The following is a 27,519-nucleotide window of genomic DNA, read 5'->3' on the forward strand; positions in this document are numbered from 1 at the left end:
ACCATCCTGGTCAACATGGTGAAACCCGGTCTCTACTAAAAATACAAAAAAATTAGCTGGGTATGGTGGCACGTGCCTGTAATCCCAGCTACTCAGGAGGCTGAGGCAGGAGAATTGCTTGAACCCAGGAGGTGGAGGTTGCGGTGAGCCGAGATCGCGCTGTTGCACTCCAGCCTGGGTAACAAGAGTGAAACTCCGTCTCAAAAAAAAAAAAAAAAAAAAAAAAAAAGTCTAAGTCCTTTGCTCATTTTAAAATCGGGTTTCTTTTTGCATGTAAGAGTATTTTATACATTCTAAATAGTAGACCTTTATCAGATACATAATCTGCAAATATGTTCTCCTTTTTCCTGTTTTGTGGGTTGTTTTTTACTTTCTTCATATGGTTTTTTTTTTTTTCTTTTTTGGAGACAGGGTCTTGCTCTGTCACCCAGGTTGAAGTGCAGTGGCATAATCATGGCTCACTGCAGCCTTGATCTGTTGGGCTTTAAGTGGTCCTCCCACCTCAGCCACTCAAGTAGCTGGGACTACAGGTATGTGCCACCATACTTAGCTAATTTTATTCTGTTATAGAGGCAGGGTCTCACTATGTTGTCCAGGATTGACTCAAAGTTCTGAGCTCAAGCAGTCCTCCTGCCTCAGCTACCCAAAATGTGAGGTTTACAGCTGTGAGTGACCATGCCTGGCCTGACATGTTTTTTTTTTAAAGAGGGTCTTGCTCTGTTACTCAGGCTGGTATGCAGTGGTGTAATTATAGCTCACTGAAGCCTTGGTCTTCTGAGCCCAAGTGATCCTCCCAATTTAGCCTCTTGAGTAGCAGGGACTACAGGGGTATGCCACCATGCCCAGCTAACATTAACATTTTTTGTAGAGACAGGTCTTGCTTTGTTGCCCAGGCTGGTCTCTAACTCCTGGCCTCAAGTTTCTCCCACTTTGGACTCCCAAAATGCTAGGATTACAGGCATGAGCCACTGTGCCCAGCAAGTTCTGTAACTTTGAAGTAAGTGTATCTGTTTTTTCCTTTGTTGCTCATGTTTTTGGTGTAATATTCGAACATTCATTCCCAAACTCAAGATCACAGATTTACCCTCATGTTTTCTTCTAAAGTATTTTCTTATATTTAGTTAATTTTTTTTAACTAATAAAGTAGGGATCCAGCTTCGTTCTTTTGTATGTGGATCTTCAGTTGTCCTAGCACCATTTGTTGAAAAAAGTATTCTTTTCCTCACTAACTGGTCTTGGTACCTGTGTTTAAAATTACTTGACTGTACGCCGGGCGCGGTGGCTCACGCCTGTAATCCCAGCACTTTGGGACGCCGAGGCAGGTGGATCACGAGGTCAAGAGATCGAGACCATCCTGGTCAACACGATGAAACCCCATCTCTACTAAAAATACAAAAAAAATTAGCTGGGCATGGTGGTGCGTGCCTGTAATCCCAGCTACTCAGCAGGCTGAGGCAGGAGAATTGCCTGAACCCAGGAGGCGGAGGTTGTGGTGAGCCGAGATCGTGCCATTGCACTCCAGCCTGGGTAACAAGAGCGAAACTCTGTCTCAAAAAAAAAAAAAAAAAAAAAAAATTACTTGACTGTAGATATACAGGTTCATTTCTGGACTCTCTGTTCTATTTGTCTATGTCTCCTTTTATGCCAGTACCACACCGTTTTGATTACTATAGCCTTGTAATAAGTTTTGAAACAAGGAAGTGTGAGTCCTCCAACTTTGTTATCCTTTTTCAGTATTGTTTTGGCTATTTAGAACCCCGTGTAGGCCCATGTGAATTTGAGGATTGGCTTTTCATCTCTGTGAAAAAGCATATTGGGATTGTGATAGGTAATACATTTGAATCTGAAGATTACTTTGGGTAATACTACACCTTAACAATGTTAAATCTTTCAATCTATGAACATGAGATATCTTTCAATTTATTTAGATTTTCCTTAATTTCTTTTAGCACTGTTTAGTTGTGTTCAGTGTATTTTCACCTTCTTGGTCAAATTTATTCCTACATATTTTATTCTTTTGGGTATTACTATAACTGGAACTGTTTTATTAATTTCTTTTTTTGACATGTACATTGGTGTTACATAGAATTGCTACTGATTTTTGTATGTTGATCTTGTACCCTGCAAACTCCACTGAATTTATTACTTTGAGTAAGTGTGTTTGTGTGTGTGTGTATGCGGCAGGGTGGGGGAATGGATTTGGAGGATTTTCTATGTATAGAATTATATAATCTGTGTATAGATATGGTTTTACTGCTTCTTTCCAGTTTAGGTATCTTTTATTTTTCTTGTCTAATTGCTCTGGTTAGAACTTTCAGTACAGTATCAAATGGCAGTGGTGAACATGGGTATCCTTGTCTTATTACTGATCTTAGGGGGAAAGCTTTTAATTTTTCACTATGGAGTATGATATTAGCTGTGAGTTTTTCCTAAATGCTCGCTGTCACAGTGAGAAGCTCTGCTCTGTTCTTCTCTTCCTAGTTTTCTAGTTGTTTTTATTATTAAGGATGTTGGATTTTGTCAAATGCTTTTTCTGCGTCAATTGAGGTGATCATGTGTGTTTGTTTTTTCTTTTGTCTTAGTTATATGATATAATGATTTTGGGGGGTATGTTTTACCACCCTTGCAGTTCTGTGATGAATCCTAGTTAGACATGGTGTATAATCCTCTTAATTTACTTTTAGACTCAGTTATTTAATATTTGCTTAGGATTTTTGCATCTGTATTTATCAGGGATGTCTGTCTGTAGTTTTCTTGTTATCTTTTGTCTGGCTTTGGTATTAGAGTAATGCTGGCCTACAGATTGAGGTAGAAAATGTTCTCTCTTTTCTTTGATTTTTGTGCTCACCTCCCACCTTGTTTGTTTTTTGAATGGATTTTAAATTATTTTGGAAAGTTAATTATTCAGATTCTTAAGGTTGTTATTCAAGACGAGCCAAAAAAAAAAGGTCTTATCCAGGAAAAATCTTTGCCTAATGAGAATTTAATCATAATATTTTGTTGCTCAAACTCTACCTACCTAAATTAGAAACAGATGATATTATAGTCATAAAATCTTATGGAATCAGATGTTGTAACTTGATTATATATGTATAGAAATTCTAAGAGAGCATTCAATCTAAGGATTATATTATGATAATTTAGTTACCCATATGTATATAAACATTTCTAGCAGCAATTTTAGAAATGTAATACCTCCTAGGAGGTATTTAACAAGATATAAATTTGATTTTTGGCTAGCTTTCATCATGTCTTAAGATAGAACCTGAACACTAGGGCAGGTCCCAAAGCAAATACTTTAGCTGCAATAGTTATGCACGAGAAAGTCATGTGAACAGTCTTTCCTTGACAGGCTACAAAGTCAGTGTTCAGATGTCCCAAATCTTAGACTTTTTCATTTAAAAGAGCTCACCAACAAAGAATTTACTTAGCCCACCATTCTTTTTTTTTTTTTTTGAGACAGAGTCTTGCTCTGTTACCCAGACTGGAGCGCAGTGGCATAATCTCAGCTCACTTCTGCCTCCTGGGTTCAGGTGATTATCTTGTCTCAGCCTCCTGAGTAACTGGGATTACGGGTACCCACCACCATACCCGGCTAATTTTTTATATTTCTAGTAGGGATGGGTTTTCACCATGTTGGCCAGGCATGTCTCAAACTCCTGACTTCAAGTGATCCACTGGCCTCTGCCTCCCAAAAAGTGCTGAGATTACAGGTATGATCCACCATGTCTGGCTTAAGCCCACCAGTCTTTTCAGCTGTTTGCACCATTAGATAAAGTTTTTGCTAATCTCTTCTATGGTATATAATTTGTGAAGAACTAGTTATGACTGGATTTCAACAAATGTATTTGTCCAGTTCTGTTTGATTTTCTAATTCATGTCTTATGAGTAATAGATGCACTGATAAACTTAGCACATTTTAACAGTTTTCCTTTCAGAATGTGCTTTTTAAAAGAATGTTAGCAGACTGTTCAGTGTTATTTTAATTCTATCACAGCCCATTCAGAAAAGGTACAACCACAAATTATACAATAAACTTAAAATTTTATAATTCTTTTTTTGTATTTGAAACAGTCTAGTCCAAATGTATTTAGAAAGTTAATTTGTTCAAAGGGTATTTTTAAGACATTTTCATTTTGGTTAAAAATGATGACATACTGTTAATGACCAAAACAGTTTTAGATCCTAAAAGATTCCTAATCTGGCAAAAATAAATGTTTGTGGAATTAAAGTGCATAGTAATGATATACATTATAGACCAAATGTGGTACATTCAGCCCCAAACTTGTGTTCTAAGATGGAACAAAAAGCAGACATAGTAACAGAAATGTATTTTGTCATAATCAAATACATGTAGATAATTTCAAAAGTCTTTTGAGGGGCAGAGTCAATAATTGATTTTGTTCAATTGGTGGGGAGAATGGGTGAAACTAAATAATATTTTTTAAAAATACAGTGATTTTCAGGCTGGCACAGTGGCACACTCCTGTAATCCCAGCACTTTTGGAGGCTGAGATGGAAGGATCACTTGAAGCCAGGAGTTTAAGACAAGCCTGAGCAACATAGTGAGACCCTGTCTTGATCAAAAAAAAGAAAAAAAAAATTAGCATGGTGTGGTGGCATGCACCTGTAGTCTAATTACTTAGGAGGTTGGGGCAGAAGGATCACTTGAGCCTGGAAGTTCAAAGTTACAGTGAGCCTTAATCATGCCAGTACACTCCTGCCTGAGTGATAGAGACCCTCTTTCAAAAAGTGAAATATGATGGTTTTCTTGTAGCAAAATGTACTTACATGGTTTTCCCTTATCCAGTCCTCATGATAAGATTTTGAGGATGGTATTACCTTATTTTACACTTGAGAAAACCAAATGGGACTGGTTGACTTTGCCATTTCACACCTAGTAAGTAGCTATTGGAAATCAAACTCAGAACTTTGTAGTTAAGCATCAAGCTCTTTCTATTAAGCCAGATTTTCCTTTTCTGTAAGTTGCAGTTTAAAAGAAGAAAAGAACAGTACTTGTTTTCTTTAAATGTGTGATACATATTCTGTGCTTACAGATAATAAGCAATTCATTAAAAAATATCATAACTTCAGAATATGATTAACCATAGGACTTGGCCTTTCAGATATATTACGGTATGCTTGAAGTTTCAGAAGTTTTATTTCCATGAAGCTTGTCAAGGATAAGTTTTTTTATTAAAAGACAGGGTATCACTTTGTTACCCAGGCTGGAGTGCAGTGGTTCGATCTCAGCTCACTGCAGGCTCTATCTACCTCCTGGGTTCAAGTGATCAGCCTGCCAAGCAGGTGAGACTACAGGTGCATGCTATCACTCCTGGCTAATTTTTTGTATTTTTTGTAGAGGCAGTGTTTCACCATGTTGCCCAGATTGGTCTCGAACTCCTGGGCTCAAGCACTCCTCCCAATTCGACTTTCCAAAGTGCTGGCATTCCAGGTGTGAGCCACTACGCCTGCCAAAGATAAGGTTTTATATAACTTTCTCTTGCATAACTTTGGAGGGGCAGTGTAGTGTAGTGCAAAGTTATCAAATTTTAAGGGACACAGGAATTACGTAGGAGATTAATAGCTTTTTGTGCCCAGGAAACCCTCTAGGTAATTCTGGTAGAGGTAGTCAAGGGACAATACTTGGGGAAAACACTGGCTTTAGGGTTTAACACAGATAAAAATACCTGCTTCATAAATTAGTGATGGTGGGTTAATCTGCGATACCTCTACAGTTCTTGGAATAGAACCTGGTACATAGGAAATGTTCGAAATATTCCATTCTTGTGTGATGACTTAGGTGGCAACTAAGAAACAAGAGAACATTCCTTCTTTTCATTCAACAGATTTTAAAGTCCAGCAGTATTCTAGAGATTTGTGGATCTAGGGGAAAATGGGTACATTCCTCACTCTTGTTGAATTTATTTGATTAATCTTAAAGGTATAGCTCTTACCTTGTTAAAAAAATAATAAAATGACTATTGAGGGCATGTTTGCATAAGCTTTTCCCTTACAGATTAAAGTTTTATATTTGAATGAGGATTGCAGGTCAAAAAAATGGCCTATTGTTTCTCAGTTTTCTTGTTGCTTTAAATCTATACTATCCAGTACAGTAGCCACTAGATACTTGCAGCTATTTAAGTAAATTAAAATTGTATAATATTAAAAATACAGCTCCTCAGTGCCACTAGCACATTTCTTTTTTTTTTTTTTTTTTTTTTTTTTGAGACGGAATTTCGCTCTTTTTACTCAGGCTGGAGTGCAATGGCACGATCTAGGCTCACCGCAACCTCTGCCTCCTGGGTTCAGGCAATTCTTCTGCCTTAGCCTCCTGAGTAGCTGGGATTACAGGCACGTACCACCATGCCCAGCTAATTTTTTGTATTTTTAGTAGAGACGGGGTTTCATCGTGTTGATCAGGATGGTCTCGATCTCTTGACCTCGTGATCCACCCACTCGGCCTCCCAAAATGTTGGGATTACAGGCGTGAACCACCGCGCCCAGCTGGCACTACCACATTTCAAGTGCTCAGTAGCCACATGTGGCTAGTGGCTGCTTCACTGGACAGTGCAGATGCAGATCATTTCCATCATCACACAAAGTTCTGTTGGGACAGTATTATTCTGGAGTGTACAACTACAAAGCAGTGATTTTTCCAGTTGTCTTGATCTGTAGATAGATTTTGAGGCAAGTATTAGCAGTGGCTTGAGGCTGCCATTTCAACTCCTAAGTGCATTAATACACTTTCAGGTTGACCAGGCCCAGGGCTAGTATTGATTTACCTTAACAGTTTCATTACACAGCAAGTGCGATCTAAATGCTAAGACATCTGGGCATTTTCTTTAAACTTCTGAGCAATACACCAACATTATTTTATTGCATTGGTCATAGCTTTTCTCATACACTGTGTGTGTGTGTGTGTGTGTGTGTGTGTGTGTATAAAAAGAGAGAGCATTCTCCTCTACAGAATTATAATTGTTTTAAATTTGTATCTAATGAAATTTTGGGGACAAAAGGGTAAAGAAGAGTTACAATTGCATCTGAATACTAGAATTCATGGTACTTACATTAAATAATGGTTTTTATAGAAACCAGAACTAAGAGTAGTGAAAAGTTGGTTCAACACTATTTACTCAGAAGTCCACTGGGTAGAACCTGAGTTATGATTATTTAAAAATATTAATTATGAGGCTGGATGCAGTGGCTCATGCCTGTAATCCCAGAACTTTGGGAGGCCGAGGTGGGCAGATCAAATGAGATCAGGAGTTTGAGACCAGCCTGATGAACATGGTGAAACCCTGTCTCTACTAAAATTACAAAAAACTAGCTGGGTATGGTGGTGCACACTCTAATCTTGTAATCGTGGCTACTCTGGAGGCTGAGGCAGGAGAGTGGCTTAGAACCTGGGAGGTGGAGGTTGCAGTGAGCTGAGGTTATACCACTGCATTTCAGCCTGGGCAACAGAGCAAGACTCTGACTCAAAAAAAAAAAAAAAAATATATATATATATGTATAGATAGATAGATAGATAAACTTAGTGTTTTATTAATTGAAAAAACCAAGGATAATATTCTTCTGTATTTTGGTGGTGGTTGTTAAAACCTGCATGTAAAATTGAGTAGCACCTGCTACATTCCAGTGTCTAGGTTATGAATGCATTTTTTTTTTTTTTGGTGCAGAGTTTAATAAATGATATGCGAGTGCAATTGACTTTTTGCCTCTGTTTCGTGAATATGAGTAGCTAGTTACAGATCGATCTTACCTCCTTTTTTTCCCTCCCGTTTTTGCTGTTTTTCCTCTCTGTGAAGAGAGGCAATAGGAGACTGCTGTCACTTAGTCCCAGGTCACGGATTAGTGGGACTGAAGTCATTGAAATCCTTTTGTATATTACTACCTCCTTCAGTGACCTTCTGTCTTTCCAGGTGACTTATTTCAGCCTCTGGTACTACAACAAGCAAAATCAGCGCCGGTGGGTAGATTTGGAAAAACCTTTGAAGAAGCAGCTGGATAAATATGCACTGGAACCTACCGTCTATTTTGGAGTGGTGTTTTATGTGCCTTCAGTTTCTCAGCTGCAGCAGGAGATTACCAGGTGAGAAATTACATGCTGCTTGTTTTCAGGAAATAATCTAGCAAGATGTAAAAAGTGAAACTAAGGTTGAAGTCAGAAGATAAGCTTGAAACTTTGCCCTCTCACCCCACATTTTTAGCCACGATATTACGAGGAGGTTCTCATGTGGCATGTCAGAGTGTTTTACTGCATGTTAGGTAGCTTACAGGTTCACCAGGCACAAAGGAATCATTAAAGAGAAAAATGGTGTATTTATCCTAGCTGTGAACTCTTCTTTTAGTGATGTTACCTTTAATGTTTTTGTTGTTTTGTTTCTGATTCTTTGTAATGAGGAAAGGAGAGAAGAAATTTTTAAAAAATTAGTTACAAAATCTGTGTTCATTCCTCAAGGAAATGTGCTGAAAGGCTCCTGGAGTGCTCTGTCTCTAGCTATACTCTAGATAGATTGGGGAGGGAGTATAGAGGAGAGGGAGGGAAGTGTTTTAAGACCAGGAAATTTTGGCCAGTAGTGCACTTAATAGGGACAAAAGCAGAATGGGAAGATGATATTAAGGAGCAGAATAGAGGAACTAAGAATTCTTACTCTTTTTCCCCCTGAGAACATACAAAAACAGGAATAAAATTTGAATTCTTGAGCCTGCCTTTCAGAGTTCTCTGAATCCTGTCACTACCTTATCTTTTTAATTATATTTAATGTTACTTTTGAGTGAAGCTGCTACTTCAAGGGCCTAGAACGTGCCACATGCCCTTTCATCTTTGTATCCTAGATCTTTCTCTCACATTTATTTACTGGAATCCTGTTTGCCTCCTGAATTGTGGTTCTTAGAAGGTACCTCCTCCATGAAGCATGTATGACCCCAGGATAGAGTGAGTTTTGCCTTATGACCTAGAATTTGATTCTACTTGTGTTAAGGTGATAATAGTCACAGCCAGTTATTACAGTTGTGCATATATCTTTTTCCTAGGTTTTAAGCCCATGTTTTCTTTAGCTTTACTTAATGATATCTTACACAGTGCCTTGCAGCTAGTAAGAACCTGGTACTGCCCCATGTTTGTGGAGTGCTGTTGGAGTCTGCCAGTTAATTATTAGGAGAGAATGGAAAGTTGAAGCAGTAAGGATCCAGTGGTAGGGATAAACACAAACTGACTGTAAAAGTCTAAGATAGAAATATCGAAGAGAAAAGTGGAAGCCAGAAGGAAAAGCCTGAACTGATCATTTTAACTCATTTAAACATTTACTGAAGATATGATCTAAGAACTGTGTCGAACAGAGTGGGCGGTGAATATGCTTTGAAATCCTATTCTGGAGGAGTTGTTTGCAGTCTGGTGGAATTGGCAGTTCATATAAATAGTTACAGCATCCTATGATAATAAATGCTTTAATTAAAGCCGTGGATTCTTAGGGGTGGGGCAAGGGGAACTTGAACAAGAAAGGTAAAGAGACTCACTTTTAAATTGACTTTAGAAATCTTCTAGAGGGAATAGCTTTTGCAATTGAAATGATTACAGGTCTTCAGGAAGTTTCAGGTATTAACTAGACAGGAGGTTTAAAAAATAGGCATTAGCAATAAAGTCATAGTACAATGAGGAAGACATTTTCAAATTTTAATAGAATTATTAAATTTACATTTTACAAAGATCACGCATCGTAGACGGTAGATCAGAGATGACAAGAATGTAGGCGGGAGACCAGTTTAGGAATGCCTGTGCCATAATCTAGGCATTGGTTTACAATGTAGAACTGAACAGAAAGGCGTTAGCTGGATTGAAAGAGAATGGGCCTATTAGATTCAATCAATAGGATTGCTCATTGATTCGGTATAGGAGAGCCTGACAGAGAAGTTGTATCAATAAGGATTAAGCATAGCTATATATAACACAAAACCCTAAATATCATTGACTTCTGTGAGAGAAGTTCAGAAGTCAGCCTTGCAGAGCTTGTCTGCCAGCTCCATAGAGTCTTCAAGGACGATCCCTCTTTCTCTCACTGCTCCAGCATCCTCAGTGTGTCCTTTCCATGCACTAGGTTACCTCTTGGTCCAGGATATCCAGAGTCTGTCTATCTTCCATAGACAGAAAGCAGATGGGTGGTTTCCTAGGAAGCGGGGGAGAAATAGGAGAGAAAGATTGTGCAGGGTGCAGGGAAACTTTTGCAGGTGGTCACTGTGTTCCTCATCTTGTAGTGGTGGTTTCATAGATACATGCATGTATCAAAACTGTACCCTTGAAATTTCAGCAGCTTATTTGTATGCCAATTATACCTCAAAAATGGTGTTCTAGAAAAACCCACTCAAAGATATTGTAAGAAAACAAATGGGGAGAACAACAGTCTGAATAATACGCTTTCAGCAAGTACAAACTTAACAGAAAATGTGACCACAAAGCAGTAGAAAACTGGTACCTGACACTACAAAATGAACTAAAGAAAATTAAGAAAATAACAGGTGATATGAAAGAACCATTTAAATGTGAATTAGAAAAGTTTGGGAACAATTTGGCTATGTAACAGGTGAATATGAAAATAGCTGTCAACACAATTTGAAATTTTGAAATGATAGGATAAAAGTATAGAAGACAAGTTAAAAAGCAGATGTAATAGGATTCCCTAAAGGAAAAAGCCAAAACATTCTTCTGACAGTATGATCTAAGGCAAAACATTGGCAAAGAACAAATTCTGAAAACGATATAACAAATTCTATATTCTAGCTGTAACACATTCTAAAAACTTTCTTGAAAGGAAGATGACTTGATGCTGTATGTTGAAAAGGCCTACTGTGTACCTGGGATGGTCAGTCCAGAAAAATCAGTGCCAACACATTCGGCAAAGTCACCGGAAATTGGGCATCCAGACTAAAACTCTGTTACTTATAAAATTAAGAAAATAAGATTGGTATCAGACTTCTGGAAAAACGCTTCATGCCAACAGACAAAAAAGTAACGTTTAACCTCCTCAAGGAAAGGAAATATGAGGCAATGATTATATATCCAGCAAAAACAACCTGCGAATATACCTTAGCATGGGCTGCCATAACAAAATATTATAGACTGGGTAGCTTAAACAGCTGACCTGTTTTCTGTTGGGAGATTTGAGCATGGTTGAGGTCTCTTGAGGGCTCCTTTCCTGGCTTGCAGAACTTCTGGCTGGGTCCTCACATGGCAGAGAGAGCAAACACTCTGGTGCCTGGAGTTTTTACTTGCAAAAATGGAAATCTTGTTTCAATTAGTAATTGTGCCTTGGATAAACCTCATTGGCTATGATACTGCCGCTGTGCAAAGCTTGGAAATTTTGACCATCATAAAGAATACAACTGGGCCAGGCATGGTGGCTCACACCTATAATCCCAGCACTTTGGGAGGCCGAGGTGGGTGGATCACTTGAGGTCAGGAGTTTGAGACCAGCCTGGCTAACATGGTGAAACTCCATCTCTACTAAAACTACAAAAATTAGCCAGGCATGGTGGTGCACGCTGGTAATCCCAGCTACTCAGGAGGCTGAAGCAGGAGAATCCCTTGAACACGGCCTGGGTGACAGAGTGAGACCCCCGTCTCAAACAAAACAAAACAAAAAATACAACTGCATGGATTAAAACACATCAAATATATCTTTTAAAATTCACACATTCATAATATGTTTAAAAAAAACCTTATTGGTCACCTTTGAAACTTGCTAGAATACCAGTTCATTATTCTGAATGGCATTAAATTTATCCTATCTTTTCTTTATAGAATGTTTAAAGAGGTAACCAAATATTTGTTAAAGAAATGATCTTTATAGAAGAATCACAGCTAATAAATGCAGGAGAAATTGTGAAATAGAAGAATCACCATTTTCATTTTTTGATGTAGTAATGTGTCTAGATAACCATCATCGGTATCAGCCAAAACCTTTGGGTAAAAGGAATAGGCTGGCATCATCTGAACTCAGTGGGCAATGTCAGCATCACTGTAAGTGGGACAACCAAATACCATTTCTTCTGATGTAATGCATCAGGAAGTACCAGGCACCACCAATGCAAATGACTAAAATGAACTTGTATCGAAGCAAGCCTCTAGTCTGTGCTGTTCGATAAGGTAGTCGTTAGCTGCATTCGGCTATTTATCGTTAATTAAAATTAATACAATTAAGAATTTTCTTGCACTAGCCACATTTCAAGTACTGAATAGCCACATGTGGCTAATGGTTACTATATTGGGCAGTGAAGATATAGATCATTTCTATCACTACAGGATGTTCTATTAGATAGTGCTGCTCTAGATCTAATGATTAGTTTTCAGGAAAAATTGGAGAACATGTAAACTTGCCAAATGACTCCATGAGACTACAATTAGAAAAGTCTAGAAGGCAGGAAATTCTATGTAACCCGTGGAAGGCTACATTAATTGGGTCCAGGTATGTTGCTTTTACATGTTTTTATTTTTTTGAGATGAAGTCTCGTTGCCACACCCAAGCTGGAGTACAACGGCACCATGTCGGCTCAGGGCAACCTCTGCTTCCTGAGTTCAAGCGATTCTCCTACTTCAGATTCCCAAGTTGCTGGGACTACAGCCATGTCCCACCACGCCTGGCTGATTTTTGTATTTTTAGTAGAAACAGTGTTTCACCATGTTGGCTGGCCAGCCTGATCTCCAACTCCTGACCTGAAGTGATCCGCCCGCCTTGGCCTCCCAAACTACTGGGAATACAGACATGAGCCACCGCACCTGGCCTTTTCTAGTGTTTTTGATTTAAGGAAAAGGCCTAGAATATTTAGAATGAAATCTGTGAACAACATGTTCAATAGATAGACTTCCTTAACACGTTCTCCCTCAGGTAAGCTTTTGAAAGGAGCTGCCTTATAGAAAATCTCAAGTTTTTCTCTTTGTTGGATCCTAGAACTACCAGTATCCCATTAGCTAATAGGGAGAAATACATGGGTTTGGCTATTAGCAGGTGGAAGGGGAGAAGCTGGATCTTAATTGAAAGGATAATTTTTGGTAAGGTTCTTTGGTAATAAAGAACAAAGGTTTACATGCCTGTGGCTGAAATAAGATGATAAAGACTCATAGGAAATGATTAAAGGAGTGGGCTCTCAGAGGAATTCAAACATGGACTATAACTGGGCTGCACTTCACGGGCACCAAATATGGAGGACATTTTGGATTCCAGATAGCTCTACAGACTGCACTGACAGAGTGTCCATGATCTCCATTTAGTACTGTATTCCCAGCATCTAGAAGAATGCTGAACACATAGTAGACCCTAGTAATTACCTGTTTAGTGAATGAATAAAAGGAAGTAGTAAATCTTCACTCTAAAGCCTTATGAAAGTGGAGAAGTGTATGGCTTCAAGTACATGATTGATACAGCTGCTGTTTGCTGGCTGTGCTTTTAGTCCTTTACATATATTACTATTTGAATATGTTGAGTCCTGTGAAGGGGTGATGGTACCCTCATTTTACTGGTGTCAGAATTTAAACCCACAGATTATGAGCTGCCCATCATGCATAATACTATGTTGGAGAGTTCAGGTCTGCTTGACTCTAAAGCTTATTCTGGTAACTGGAGCCCTACATATTGAAAGTACAAACAGGGTGATAAACAGAAGTAAACCCATACTACCATATATTAAGAAAGCATATTAACAGCTGTTTTAGGGGATTGCATTAGAAATATTTTAATATCAGCCTGTTCTGAAATATCAGAAACCATTTTTCTCTGACTTTACTTTCCAGTGCTAAGGAACTTTCACCAAACAAGGTAAGCACAGTCTTATTTACCAAGTTATTAGTCAGAGTTTTTAAAATAAAGATTGGCCATTGGCTTTCCATTTCTCCAACTGAAAAGAAATTGTAGGGACTATTTTACAGGGCATGAAACAGATGACTAATTGTCTTACAGGATTGTTTTAGTTTTGGAATAACTATCATCTGGGATAAGTAACTCATTAGATTGATTAAGGTGTGTGTAAGTGTCATATGGTTGAGGACTTCCTCATCCTTATTTGAAACCATCTGGGGGCTCTGCATGGTGGTTCATGCCTGTAGTCCCAGCGTTTTGAATCCAAGCACTAGGATTGCTTGAGCCCAGGAGTTCAAGACTAGCTTGGGCAACATGGTGGAACTCCATCTCTACAAAAAATAGAGAAATTAGCCAGGCACAGTGGGATGTGCCTGTAGTCCCAGCTACAAAGGAGGCTGAGGTGAGAGGATCACCTGAGCTTAGGGAGGTGGAAGCTACAGTGAGCTTTGATCATGGCACCGCATCAAGCCTGGGCATCAAAGGGAGACCCTATCTAAAAAAACAAAAACAGAAAGAAACCATGTGGGATTAAGGTTTTATTTTACTGGTTTTTGCTTTTCTACCAAAGTATGGTTAAATGTATCGTGTCTGAATTGGAGATCATATTGACATTGACCTTATAAAACTGACATTTTTTATAGGTATCAGTATTATCTGCAACTGAAGAAAGATATCTTGGAAGGAAGTATTCCTTGTACCTTAGAACAAGCAATTCAGCTAGCAGGCTTAGCTGTTCAAGGTAAATAAGAATAAATAAGCAATTCAGAATGAAATAGTTCTATCAGATTAAAATGTGTTGCAACAGAATAGCAAGGGATTTTTAAGTTAACTGAGTGTTTATTTACATTTTTAGTAGTGTTTACATATTAGTGAAATATTCTGTTATCAAAGGGGCTTCCTTTTGGGAAAGAATGAACTTGGAATACCTGAATGAAATATGAGACTTCTGGAAGTTAATCATGTTATATGCCAACAGAGCAAACACTACAATAAGTAGAAGTATGTATATATGTGTATACATACACATACATACAATCACATGCCAAATGACATTTTGGCCAAGAAAAGACCTCGTATAGGACAGTGGTCCCATAAAATTATAACACTGTATTTTTAGTGTACCTTTGCTGTTTAGATACACAAATACCATTGTGTTACAATTGCCTACAGTATTCATTACAGTAACATGCTGTTTAGGCTTGTAGCCTAGGAGGAGAAATAGGCTATACAGTGTAGCCTAGGTGTGTAGTAGGCTATACCACCAAGGTTTGTGTAAGTATACTTTGATGTTTACACAGTGACAAAATCTCCTAATGATGCATTTTTCAACATATTCTCATCATTAAGTGACATATGACTATATATGTATATATTTATTAATTCTATGCTATGTATTCATCTAGTTCAAAGACTTTATCTGCTAATAGGTAATATTTTAAGAAGAAGTGCCAGTCAGTGAGTTTGATGCGATTATATTCACTTATAGTTTAAGTACATTTCCTTTGTTTGGTTCCTTTTTATTTATTTATTTCAATAGGTTTTTGGGGGAACAGTTGGTGTTTGGTTATATGAGTAAGTTCTTATTTATTTAATTTTTTTTGAGACTGAGTCTTGCTCTGTGGTCCAGGCTGGAGTGCAGTGGCATGATCTTGACTCACTGCAACCTCCACCTCCTAGGTTCAAGTGATTCTCCTGCCTCAGCCTCCCGAGTACCTGAGATTACAGATATCTGCCACCATACCTGACTAATTTTTTTATTTTTAGTAGAAATAGGGTTTCACCATGGTGGCCAGGCTGATGTCAAATTCCGGACCTCAGGTGATTCACCTGCCTCGGCCTTCCAAAGTCCTGGATTACAGGCATGAGCCACTGCTCCTGGCTATGGTTACATGAATAAATTCTTGGTGATTTCTGAGATTTGGATGTACCCATCACCTGAGCAGTGTACCCTGTACCCCATGTGTTGTCTTTTATCCCTCACCCTCCTTCCACTTGTTTGTTTTCTTAAATGTTTGTCCTGGATTATATAGTAATATCATCAATCATAATAGATAAAGATGGCTGGGTGTGTTTGGTTTCTTAAATGTTTGTCCTGGATTATATAGTAATATCATCAATCATAATAGATAAAGATGGCTGGGTGCAGTGTCTCACACCTCTAATCCCAGCACTTTGGGAGGCCACTGTGAGAGGATTGCTTGAGTCCAGGAGTCCGAGACCAGCCTGGGCAACATAGCAAGACCTCATCTTTAAAATGTACATGTATAAATGAAGATTCTACATTTCTCAAGCATTTTTGAATTGTTTAATTTTTTCATTTTTACATGTCTAATCTACATGTATCTACGTGTGTGTGTATTTTCTTTTGCTTGGAGAGTCTTGCACTGTTGCCCAGGCTTGAGTGCAGTGATGTGATCGTGGCGTACTGCAATCACGACCTACTCGGCTCAAGCACTCCTCCCACCTGAGCCTCCCAAGTAACTGTGACTACAGCTGTGTGCTACCATGCCTAGCTAATTTTTAAATTTTTTTGTAGAGAAAGGGTCTTGCTGTGTTGCCTAGGCTGGTCTCAGACTCCTGGGCTCAAGCTATGCTCCCTCTTTGGCTTCCTGAAGTGCTGGGATTATAGGTGTGAGCCACTGTGCCTGGCCAGGAAGATTCCTGATGGGGCATTATTTCAAACAATAACTGGCATTTAGCCTTGGGAGTGAACTTTAATCAGAATAATTATTAATAAAATTCCTTCAGCTATTAGCAGACATGGAGACATGTATCATTTTTAAACAAATGCCTGTTGCATATGTAGCCACATTCCTTTTCAAGGTACTTTGGATTTTCTTCCTTTTTTTTTCTTCTTTGTTTCCAGTAATGGCTATAAGCAATGGATTTTCTTATCATTTTTGGCTTTAAGAATTACTTTTTTATGAGCATTTTGCTGAATTGTCAATTTTTTAAAAAAATTAAAAATTTCAAAACAAATAATATCTTGTTCTAATATATTCAAGTGGTCTAAGTCCATTCCCCAGAGGTCATCCTACTGTTGACAATTTGGTTTCTCCTTGACATTTTTCTTCACATAAGCATATATGATGACAGTGTAGGTTTTGTTTGCATTTTAACTATAAAAATGAAATCATACTATATATAGCTTGGAACTTTTAAAAAATTTAATTCATAGGCATTTTTCCAAGCCAAGACTCATATCTACCTGATTAATATTTTTTAAAAGATAGTTTTAAAATATACTTTTTATAGCTATAAAAAATTTGATTCTGGGCCAGGTGTGGTGGCTCACGCCTGTAATCCCAGCACTTTGGGAGGCCAAGGCGGGTGGATCATGAGGTCAAGAGATCAAGACCATCCTGGCCAACATGGTGAAACCCCGTCTCTAATAAAAAATACAAAAATTAGCTGGGTGTGGTGGCGTGTGCCTGTAGTCCCAGCTACTAGGGAGGCTGAGGCAGGAGAATTGCTTGAACCCAGGAGGTGGAGATTGTAGTGAGCCGAGATTGCACCACTGCACTCCAGCCTGGCGCCTGGTGACAGAGCAAGACTCTTGTCTCAAAAAAAAAAAAAAAAAAAAAAAAAAATCGATTCTGAAAGATAAGCATACCATCTATATATACTGTATTGAATTTTGTTGTGCATATTTTGAAATGCAATTTAAATATAATTAACATGAATATTTATCATTCTATATAGCTGATTTTGGTGACTTTGATCAGTATGAATCCCAGGACTTTCTTCAGAAATTTGCCTTGTTTCCTGTGGTAAGGCTTCTTTTGACACTGGGCCTTTTGAAAGAAACAGTTTACTTCTGTAACCTTAATAATCCCTGAAACAAAGTCTGTATCATAGGCTTACTAGTCAGAAATAGCATTATATTAAAAAAAAGTCCCTCGTATAAATATCTCAAGTGTGAATGCTTTTCCGACAGTAGTCATCTGGGTCCTTGTTGAACCCACAGAAACTGAGGGGTCTGTAGTCACTGCACTGTGCCTGCAGACATTTGTTTTCTATTTAAATGTGAGTTTAAAAAGAAGGATTCATTTTCAGCTTCTCAGGAAGCATGCATAGGTTTTGTTTTTACCTGAAGGCTTGAAACCTTACAAAATTAAATTGAGGAATGAATGTCGCTTTTCATCAGTAGTTTAAAAAGTAGATGACAAAGACACTGCCTTCTCCTTTTATAAAGTCGTTACTGATGGAAGGGACACAGAAACTGCATTGCAGCCACTAAGGGAGGTGTGGGATGCTCTTCTTCTGAGTGTCTACACAGCCAGCCAGAGAACGCACAAGATGTTTTTATCTTGCTGGGCTGAGGACTGGCTGACTGCTGTCAACAACCTGAAATAACTCAGCTGAAACTTTCCCTGGGATGAATTGAGAAGATGGGGCAACTCATGTGAAGAAGCCACTTAATTCCTTAGAAAGATGATTACATATGTACGTAAAGCTCTCATGTATTACCAAGAGTCATAATCTTGCCTGATAGTGACAAGAGTCAGTAACAATCAGTGGCAGTGATTCCCTCTAAGAAATTTGGGTGAATTATTATGTACTTACTACTGTGTGTTTTCTTCAGGAGTGGTTGCAAGATGAAAAAGTATTGGAAGAAGCAACCCAAAAAGTGGCCTTACTACATCAGAAATACAGGTAACTCTAAGAAATAAGACATGGAAATAGCATAGAACCAATGTCTGCTTGAATTTGAAATATTCAATCAAATATTTAATTTACATGATTAATATTTATTTGCCCAATTAAATTTGGGACATTACTGCCGCTGCAATTACAAGTAGCCGACATTTACATAGCACTCACTATGTGCCACGTGCTGTTCTAAGTACTTACCCACATTACTCATTTATTGTCCATGTTTTACCAGTGAGAACACTGAGGAAGTTGAAGGCAGCCAGTCATTTAAGGGTGCCAGTTCTTTACTGCATATAGTAAAGGTTTGTGTGATAACCTCATCCTGTATAGGTTAACGTAAAATTAGGGAGATTTGCTTTTTTATGATACAGCATAGCAAGTACAGGGTTACTTCCCTCTGTGTACATATGGGCTGTGTCTGTCATCCGGGGAGGAGCTATGCTAAGAGCTTTGGTGCTTATTACTCCGAACTCTGCTCTTGCATACCTTCGTATACTGCTCTTGCATACCTTTGTATACTTGTAGATATTGACGTTCTTTCATGGTGAATCTCTGTGTTGCCTATAAGAAAATATACTCTTCTAGAGAATGCTAGGTCTTATTCTAAACCAACTACAACACAGTTCCAGGTACAGATGCTCCTTGATTTACGATGGGGTTAAGTCCTGATAAAGTCATAGTAAGCTGAAAATTCTGTAAGTTGAGATGAATTTAATACACCAACCCTGCTGAACATCAAAGCTTAGCCTAGCTACCCTATGCATACTCAGAACACTTACATTAGCATATGGTTGGGCAAAATCGTCTAACACAAAGCCTGTCATACATTTGATAATGTTGAATGTCGCATGTAATTTGTTGAATACTGTACTGAAAGTGAAAAACAGAATAGTTGTATGGGTCCTCAGAGTACAGTTCCTACTGAATTTGTATCACCTTTGTAACATTGTAAAGTTGAAAAGTCATTCAATTGAACCATCGTAAGTTGGAGACTGTCCATACTCTATTATTAAATTCTTATAACTACTCATTAAGGTAAACATTATTATCTTCATCTTACAGATGGGGAAACCAAACTCAAAAAGATTTATTTATCTCTATACGTCATAGAGGTGGGAATTGAAATCAGGTCCATTTCATTAGAACCTATTGCTTATCCCCTTCCAAATAAAATAACCTTTTGCCTCTAGTCTCTCTCCACTCAAATCCACACAGTTGCTCACAAAAGATTAATCTCCCTAGAATATATCACTTTCCTCTTACCTGTCTCCTTCTCCTTCTTCGTGCACGTGTTTATTTTCATGCTTCCCATGAGCCTGAGTTCATCACCCTGGGATTAAAGGCCTCCCACAAGTTGGTTAACTCCTGCCTTCCCAGCTTTACCTTCTGCCAACCACATGAACCATTTCTTTTCTAGTCTAATTGATCCCTCAGGCACACATTGCCCTGCCTTTTGTCACTTTCATTCATTCATTTGCGCATTTCTTTAAAAGATAGTTTAGTGTTCTTACTCTGTATTAGGCAGAGTAAGAGTGCCGGATGCTATGGTGCACAAATAAATAGAATAATTTCTTGTCTTTCAAGAGTGCATTCCCAGCCCTGCAATCTGAGGGCTGGTAGGACAACCCACTGCGGTAATTATAATACATATAAGAAGTATAAGAGTATACGAGTGCAGTTAGAGGGGGTACGGGCAGAATATATTGGGACTGCACAGAGCTGGGGCATTGGGGAATCCCAGAAAGTGACCCACGGGGAGTGATGCATAGGCAGAGTCTTGAAGGATATTAGGGGTTGGCCAGGTCCACTAGTGAGTCACAGGTGTACCAAGAAGAGGGATTCACATGTGTAAAAACCCAGAGGGGTGAGGGAACATATTCTATCTGAAGACATGCAGAGTTTGGGATGGCTGGAGTGTGGATGCCTTGAGGACAGCAGGGAACATCAGAAGGTGAGGCTGGAGATGCAAGTCTGCATGCACGTGGGCACTCCTCCTTTACCCACTGCCTTCCTACCTATCCTAGTAGTGCTGCACTCACCTGAGCGAAAAGGGGTTTTCATGTAGCCTCTTCATACGCTTATTCCCTGCATTCGACGTTTAGCACATCATTCTCAGTAATGCCTGATATTTTGTTGTTTTTGTTTTTTGTTGCCCAGACTGGCGTGCAGTGGAGCAATCACAGCTCACTGCAACCTTGAACTCCTGGGCTCACGCAATCCTCCCAACCTCAGCCTTCCAAGTAGCTGGGACTATAGATCACCACCATGCCTGGCTAATTTAAAACAATTTTTTTTGTAGTGACAAGGTCTCATTATGTTGCCCAGCCTGGGCTCAAACTCCTGGCCTCAGGTGATCTTCTCTCTCGGCTTCCCAAGGTGCTGGGGTTACAGGCATGAGTCACCATGCCCAGCCCTGATATTTGGGATAATAAGCAATTACTTGGTAGTTTAAGAAAAATCCAAGCTTTCACCTGAAAAAGCTTTCCCTTTTTTAGGGAGTTGTTTTGTCCCCATCCTCCCAACTCATCTGCTTTAAGTATAGAGAGCAGGATCTCATGTGATACCCTCAGCATTCAGCACAGTGCTTTGCACATACTGGTTTTCAGTAAATATCAATAGATTGATATAACCAATTAGAAGATTGAAATGTTTATAGGGTCGTGTGCTAAATTGATATATAGGTTTTAAGAAAAACTTTTTAAAAACCATTTTAAGCTTGCTTTGTTAACAACTTCGCTCCTCTTGGTTTGCAGAGGGCTCACAGCTCCTGATGCTGAAATGCTGTACATGCAAGAGGTAGAGAGAATGGATGGCTATGGAGACGAGAGCTACCCTGCTAAGGTAAGTATGACTTGGGGTGTTGGGGAGCGTCTTTAAAGTTAGGCTCACAAATTTGAGAAAATAGTGCAGAAATCCAAGGATGTCCTTATGTGCAAAGGCTGAGGACATGCAAAACTCTGGAAACTTAAAAGCTGAGGTCCTGGTGACCAAAATTTTGGGGTAAAACACATTCCCATTTTGTGGTTCATACTTTGAAATGGTCTTGAACTAGAATTCCTGAGGAGGCCCAGACTGTAAATTTTTATACGTATCTACAAGATCATCTATGTCATTCAGACTTTTTCCCTCCTGAATAGTGACTCTGTAGGTCTTCTGAACTCTCTACATCTGGGAAACCAGTCTGGAGAACTCTGTGTAGCAGTAATTTCTAGACATCTGCTTCCTGGGTTTTTCTTTTTCTGCTTTCTCCTTTTAGGATAGCCAAGGAAGTGACATATCCATTGGAGCGTGTCTTGAAGGTATCTTTGTGAAACACAAGAATGGAAGGCATCCTGTGGTATTTAGGTATTTTTCTTACCTCTTTTTATACATTTTCTATGGCTCCTATTGGTGATCTGCTTTTTAGTACTTACAGCAGTTAAATTGTTCACAAGTCTATCCCAAGCTCTCATTAAAAAATGGAAATAATTCCCTTCCTAGAAAAAAAAAACCATCTGAATGCAACAGCCCTTTTCAAAAGCCACTTTCTTCAAAACTAAATGTCTAGAATATAATGCCTATAATGATGGCCTATTATAAAATGCTTAAAAATGTGTGACCCTTTTTGTGCCACATGGAGGCCATTCTTTGTTTTGATGTGAATTTTTAATTTGAGCTCTGGTTTCTAGGGCTATTTATCGGTTAATTTATTTATTGTGACATACTCACTCTGTTGCCCAGGCTAGAGTCCACTCACTGCAACCTTGACTTCCCAGGCTGAAGTGATCCTCCCATCTCAGCCTCCTGAGTAGCTGGGACTACAGGCTAATGCCACCATGCCTGGCTAATTTTTGTGTTTTTTTGTAGAGACAGTTTTACCATCTTGCCCAGGCTGGTTTCAAACTCCTGGGCTCAAGCTATCTGCCTGCCTCCCAGAGTGCTGGGATTCCAGGTGTGAGCCCACAGTGCCTGGCCTGTAGGGCTATTTCCTTTGAAAAATCTAGATCTTTGTTTTGACACAGTTATGTACCAAAATTCCTGAAATACCAGTTATCTAAGCAAATTTCAATTATTTTTATAATGTTGGTTTTTTTTGCTGACATAAAAAAATGATACATTTGTGAAAATCTTGGAATATAAGAAAGATGGAAAGGATATATAGTGATGTGTGAATAATGGCTGACTCTGAACAGTGAAACTACAGATGATTTTAATTACCTTTATAGTATTCTATGTTCTAATTTGTATCTTAAAGAAATTAAGTTGGACCATATTGTACAATCCCTGCCTTTTACTCCTTAAAATCTGTAGTCTAGAAAATCCAAAGTTCATTTCGTAGAAATAATTGCAGTTTTACTCTGAGATTCTATTTATCCAGTTACCTGTTCTCTAGAAAGAGCTAATCGGATAAACAGAATCTCAGAGTAATGAAAATTATGTTTATATTGTTTTTAAATTCATTTTTATTTTTTATTTATTTGTTTTATAGAGACAGGGTCTTGCTATATTGCCCAGGCTGATCTCTAACTCCTGGTCTCAAGTGATCCTCTCTCTTTGGCTTCCCAAAGTGCTGGGATTGTAGGCCAGCCATGGTGTCCAGCCAAAAGCTTATATTGTTTTTATAAGGTAGTAAAACATATTCTGTCACTTTTGTTTTTGGTTCCTTTGTGTCTACCGTTTTTTGAGTGCTTATCATGAGTCAGATAAACTATGTTGAACACTTTTTGTGTGTGTGGTTTATTTATTTTTTTTTTGAGGCATAGTCTTGCTCTATTGCCCAGTCTGGAGTGCAATAGCGCACTCTCGGCTCATTGCAACCTCCGTCTCCCAGGCTAAAGTGATTCTCCTACCTCAGCCTCCCAAGTAGCTGGGATTACAGGCATGAGCCACTGCACCCAGCTAATTTTTGTTTTTAGTAGCGACAGGGTTTCACCATGTTGTCCAGGCTGGCCTTGAACTCCTGACCTCAGGTGATCCACCCACTTTGGCCTCCCAAAGTGCTGGGATTACAGGCATGAGCCACCATGTCCAGCCTTTGTGTATTTTTTTATGTAATCTTCATAACACACTCCATAGTAGGTATTACCACCACTTTGCACATGTGATAATTGAGGCTTAGAAAAGTTGTGATTTGTCCATGGTCACCCAGTTATTAACTGGCATAACTAGTGCTAGAACTTGGATCCTCCACTTTATGCTTGGGCTCTTAATTGCTTTATTAAACAGCTTTTTATTTTATTTTTTTCCTTTTGAGACAGAGTTTCGCTGTTGTCGCCCAGGTTGTGGAAAGCAGTGGTGCGATCTCGGCTCACTGCAACCTCCACCTCTCGGGTTCAAGCCATTCTCCTGCCTCAGCCTCCCGAGAAGCTGGGACTTCAGGAGTGTGCCACCACGCCCAGCTAATTTTTGTATTTTCAGTAGAGACAGAGTTTCACCATGTTGGCCAGGCTGGTCTTGAACTCCTGACCTCAGGTGATCCACCCACCTTGGCCTCCCAAAGTGCTGGGATTACAGGCGTGAGCCACTATTCTCAGCCTTAAACAGCTTTTATTTTCTCCATCCCTACTCACTGCCAGCCCCACAGCACACACACAACTTAAGTTTTCTAAACCATTCCTACCACTTCTTCTTGAGAACTAGTTTTGCCTTCAAGAGCTTTTTCTCTAAACAGACATCTCCTCCTTCACTTCCTGTGCTTTACTGTCTCTTGAGCCATGAATTCTCCCTGGTGATTGTGACCTCAGAGAGGACATATCACTTGGAGAGTAGAACCCCACTCCCAGAGTTCACTGCCTGGGGCTCGGTGGCTCCCCTTTGGCAGTTGCTCTCATCCCCAGGCCACCTGTATTAACCCTTCCCAACATGCTGAGTTGGGGGTCAGGGAGAAGAAAATGGGTCCAGGGCTTCACCTGAAGGGTAGGGCTCAGATGGTGCCCAGAGTGTCACATGGGAACATGAGGCATCTGCCTGGCTTCCTTTGTCACTGGATAGGAGTTTTTAAAGTTGTCTTAAAGAAACCATGTGATGCTATTAATATTTAGATTTAGCAAACACTATATCACTACTACATTAATTTTAATACATTTTAAATAAATGTAATGGACAAGGTTAACATTTTTTCCATAATTTTTTCTTTTTCTAAAATTTTATGATTAATCAAATAAAATATTAATATAGAAAAGCTAATATAAAATCAGAAAGTATCAGATTTTGAATCCTAGTGAAAACTTCCAGAATAGTTCACTCTTTGAGTTCCGGGCATTTCAACTTTATCTTCACCCTGAAGCTTTTCAGAGCACACCTCTCCCGCTTTTGTGCCTTATTTTACCCTGTATATCTGCAAGACTTAAAGGTTCTTGTTTGCTTCTGTATTCTCTCTCCTCCCCTTCCTCTCCATCTGTGCTCCTTTGAGGGAAGCACTGTCCTTCAATGATCTGCAATTTCTGGCATTCTTACAATAGGTAACTTTTATTTTGTTGTATGACTAGATGAGGCATTGGCAACCAGCTAATACAGGGATCTTCAAGCAAATCTGACAAATGAGAATGATACATTTTACATCTTTTAAATTCTCTTTTCCCTCATTTAATATACATGAATTTACTTTTTGCAAGTAGCTGCTGTCACTTCAATTAGAACATTAATGTTACCAGATTAAAACCACTGTGTTTTGTTTTTATGTTTTGTTTTGTTTTTCTGAGACAGAGTCTTGCTCTGTCGCCCAGGCTAGAGTGCAATGGCACAAGCTTGGCTCACTACAACCTCTGCCTCCTAGGTTCAGACGATTCTTCTCCCTCAGCTTCTCAAGTAGCTGGGATTACTGGTGCCTACCACCTTGCCTGACTAGTTTTTGTAATTTTTTTTTTTTTTTTCCAAGACAGAGTTTTGTTCTTATTGCCCAGACTGGGGTACAGTGTTACTGTCTTGGCTCATGGTAACCTCTGCCTCCTGGGTTCAAGCAATTCGCCTGCCTCAGCCTCCCAAGTAGCTGGAATTAAAGGTGCCCATCAACATGCTCAGCTAATTTTTTTGTATTTTTAGTAAAGGCGGGGTTTCACCATGTTGGCCAGACTGCTCTCAAACTCCTGACCTCAGGTGATCCATCTGCCTCAGCCTCCAAAAGTGCTGGGATTATAGGTGTGAGCCACTGCACCTGGCCTAGTTTTTGTATTTTTAATAGAGGCAGTGTTTCACCATGTTAGCCAGGCTGGTTTTATGTTTTTCTCAAAAATGTTACCAAATATTAACTTACACATCAGGCTTAGGGGAAAATTGTGTATTCTATCTCCTGGTTTCCCCCATGGCGCACTCACATTGCCATTCTCTATTTGCTGTTCCTTAGGTGGCATGACATTGCTAACATGTCCCACAACAAGTCGTTTTTCGCATTAGAGCTGGCAAATAAAGAGGAGACCATCCAATTTCAAACTGTGAGTAGGGGTCTGCATGGAATGTTTTTCCTGAAAGTTAACAACTTCCACTTCTGCATGCCTGTATGTGTTTGGAGGCAGGGCAGTATTAAAATTATAACATTTCATAATTGTAGAAAACATGCAGTTTTATCACGTAACAATTTGCAAAATGGTGGTTGGCAAAAAATGGCTGCTCAGTAAATGCTGAATGAATGAGTCTTTGGATAACTACTGTCTAATCATGATAATCTTTAAATTAAGCTTCAGGGACTAAGTAGGGGAGAAAGTAAGCACCGAAGGCCAGGCGCGGTGGTTCACGCCTGTAATCCCATTATTTTGGGAGGCTGAGGTGGGCAGATGACAAGGTCAGGAGTTCAAGACCTGCCTGGCCAACATGGTGAAAGCCCATCTCTACTAAAAATTCAAAAATTAGCTGAGCGTGGTGGCGTGCATTTGTAATCCCAGCTACTCGGGCAGCTGAGGCAGGAGAATGGCTTGAACCTGAGAGGCGGAGGATGCGGTGAGCCGAGAATCATGCCATTGCACTTCAGCCTGGGCAACAGAGCAAGACTCTGTCTAAAAATAAGCACTGATATCTTAGATTTCATTGATAAATGAATACCTCTGAAGAAATGTTCTTTAATAGTTATTTGCTTTTGCTCTCTTGACAAAGGCAGTATTGAGTTACTGAGTCATATTTTTGTTTAAAAATATCTGAGTGTATTTGGCAAGAATAAAAGTTGGTATTTTTATAGTTTTTAGATTTTCAAGTCATTTTAAAACTGTTTAATATGAGAATCACACCGTTAGAACAGATTGTTTTGTCTTCGTAAGTTAAATCCTACTCCTGGTGTTCATGCCATGGGCACGGTGTTGGAAAATGAAAGGCTCACAGTGTTCTGAAAGTGACTTTGTCATACGGTGTCACCCATTATATCTTCAGACAAACTCCGCATTAAATGTATCAAGTTGTATGTGTGTTTTCATACTGCTTTCTGCCTATTTTGTTTTCTAGGAAGACATGGAAACAGCAAAATATATTTGGAGACTCTGTGTTGCACGACACAAGTTTTACAGACTAAACCAGTGTAACCTGTAAGTATGTCCAGCTCATGGAAATTATGGAAAACCATGAATTTAGAAATTGTAAACATGAGTTGATTGTATCATCACAAAAGACATTTATCAATTGGCATCTTTTTTTAATACTTTTATAGCTGTTGTCCTCATTTTAGCTTTGGACCAACTTCTAATAACTACATCATTTTCTTCTAAGATTTATTTCAACTAGTTACAAGAACCATTCTAATTCTTGAAAGGTAAAAAGGGAATAATATCCTTTATTTGTGTACATTAACCCTCTGGTCAGCATTTTCGAGTCATTAAAGATTATTCAGCTTTTCCAGCCATCTGAAGAATTTGCGCCCCTCCTTCCTGGTGTACATTTTTCTTTTTTTTCTTTTTTAAGACAGAGTCTCCCTCTGTCGCCAGGCTGGAGTGCAGTGGTGTGATCTCGGCTCACTGCAGCCTCCAACTCTGTGGTTCAAGCGATTCTCCTGCCTCAGCCTCCCAAGTAGCTGGGACTACAGGCACACGCCACCATGCCTGGTTCAAGCGAT

General features: G+C 39.1%; 1 protein-coding gene across 2 annotated transcripts in view; it reads left to right on the top strand.

Annotated features, from left to right (window-relative positions):
- The window catches only part of PTPN21 (protein tyrosine phosphatase non-receptor type 21), an 88,838-nt gene that overhangs the window by 31,809 nt on the left and 29,510 nt on the right, over positions 1–27,519 (top strand). The window contains exons 1-9 of one of the 2 annotated variants that reach the window (XM_074392860.1): positions 7,932–8,095; positions 13,787–13,811; positions 14,495–14,592; positions 17,556–17,623; positions 18,439–18,509; positions 21,263–21,350; positions 21,766–21,854; positions 25,831–25,918; positions 26,916–26,995. In XM_074392860.1, coding sequence (XP_074248961.1) covers positions 8,017–8,095; positions 13,787–13,811; positions 14,495–14,592; positions 17,556–17,623; positions 18,439–18,509; positions 21,263–21,350; positions 21,766–21,854; positions 25,831–25,918; positions 26,916–26,995 — 686 coding nt within the window. In that variant the 5' untranslated portion in view covers positions 7,932–8,016. Of the gene's footprint in view, positions 1–7,925; positions 8,096–13,786; positions 13,812–14,494; positions 14,593–17,555; positions 17,624–18,438; positions 18,510–21,262; positions 21,351–21,765; positions 21,855–25,830; positions 25,919–26,915; positions 26,996–27,519 lie in introns of those variants that run through there. The other variant, XM_039469244.2, reaches the window with a different exon arrangement.

This window comes from Saimiri boliviensis, chromosome 2 (genome assembly GCF_048565385.1).
Source record: "Saimiri boliviensis isolate mSaiBol1 chromosome 2, mSaiBol1.pri, whole genome shotgun sequence".
Lineage (NCBI taxonomy): Eukaryota > Metazoa > Chordata > Mammalia > Primates > Cebidae > Saimiri > Saimiri boliviensis.